Source organism: Corvus brachyrhynchos, unplaced genomic scaffold (assembly GCF_000691975.1).
Source record: "Corvus brachyrhynchos isolate BGI_N302 unplaced genomic scaffold, ASM69197v1 scaffold309, whole genome shotgun sequence".
Taxonomy (NCBI): Eukaryota; Metazoa; Chordata; class Aves; order Passeriformes; family Corvidae; genus Corvus; species Corvus brachyrhynchos.
The window spans coordinates 731,317-732,499 of NW_008240227.1; the positions used below are offsets into that span (position 1 = coordinate 731,317).

The 1,183-nt window shown below is 61.5% G+C and overlaps 1 protein-coding gene across 5 annotated transcripts in view; it reads left to right on the forward strand.

Moving 5' to 3' along the window:
* The window catches only part of LINGO1 (leucine rich repeat and Ig domain containing 1), a 139,704-nt gene that overhangs the window by 123,537 nt on the left and 14,984 nt on the right, over positions 1-1,183 (forward strand). The window contains exon 1 of one of the 5 annotated variants that reach the window (XM_008641946.2): positions 55-211. The exons of 3 other annotated variants lie outside the window; for them this stretch is intronic. In XM_008641946.2, coding sequence (XP_008640168.2) covers positions 95-211 — 117 coding nt within the window. In that variant the 5' untranslated portion in view covers positions 55-94. Of the gene's footprint in view, positions 1-54; positions 212-613; positions 701-1,183 lie in introns of those variants that run through there. One more of the 5 variants, XM_017745195.1, reaches the window with a different exon arrangement.

The following is a 1,183-nucleotide window of genomic DNA, read 5'->3' on the forward strand; positions in this document are numbered from 1 at the left end:
CTGGCTGTGCCCAGCTCCTGCCTATCAAGGGTTAACTTAAGAGGAGGAATTGTCCCTCTGCCCATCCCCAAGGCAGTGGTACTAAGGGTTAAAGATGGGCAGGGAGAGCTCTCCAGCCCTGAGCGATCAGATTGGAAGCAGGAGTCATGGGGAAGGGGCACTTTTCAGGGCAGGGGTTCACCTCTCTGTCACCAGCCCCCCCAGCCTGGAGGTAGGTGAGTTGGGGATGTGGGGAGTTAATGCCGAGTGGGATGATTCCTCAGGCTCCGGGAGGGCTCTGGGGGCACTGACGGGTCCCCCTGCCTGGGCTCAGCCCCGGAGCCAGGAGCCAACCCAGAGAACTGGAGATGCTGGGCAGGGTCAGGCTGCCGGTGCGGGCTCTGCCCTCGTTTTGTGTCTGGCAGAAAAAAGAAGTGGTTAATGTTAAAGGAGCTCCACGGGGCAATGGGGATTTTGAGGATGCCCAGGAGCCTGCTTGGCAGAAGGGCTCTGGGAGCCTTCCCGGGTGGTGCCGGTGCTTGTTGCTCTCCTTTGCTGTGTGCAGGTTATTGGATTTTTCATCTTGTGCCTTGGATGTATAAATAGCCCAAGTGAAGGGTAGAGGCACGACTCGATCCAGGTGCTGGAGATGCCACCTCCGAGAAGGAATGGGAGTGTTGGTGCCGCGAAAGTGATTTGCACGAGGAGGGAGGGACAGCGGGTGAGCGTGGGCACTGGTGGGATCGGGTCTGCTCGGGCTGGTTGGCATTGCCGAGGCTCTGCTGCCTCTCCCTGCCTGTCCCTGCCCCAGCTGCCGCCCCAGCAGTCGCCATCCGCGATCCTTCCCAGCAAACGCCCTTTCCAGCAAGCGACTGTCGCCGCTGGCCGGCAGCAGGGGATCGGTGTGACAGCCCTGCTGCTCTCCGGGCTCTCGACTCGCGGGGGGAAGTTCAGGCATTCCCAGGAAGAGTCCCACTCTAGGGATCTCCTTCTGTCCCCATCTCCCCTTCCTCTGCACCACCTCCCAGGGCCCGGCTGTGGCTCTGCAATGATATCCCTTCCACAGCCCCATCCCAGCCCTCCTGCCAGCCTTAACCCTCTCCTCACTGCTCTGCACCTCGCAGCAGCCCTGACCTGACCTTCACGCATGCTGGAGATGGCTGTGGAGCAGCAGTGTGGCTGTGCCTCCGGCCATCTCCTCCGG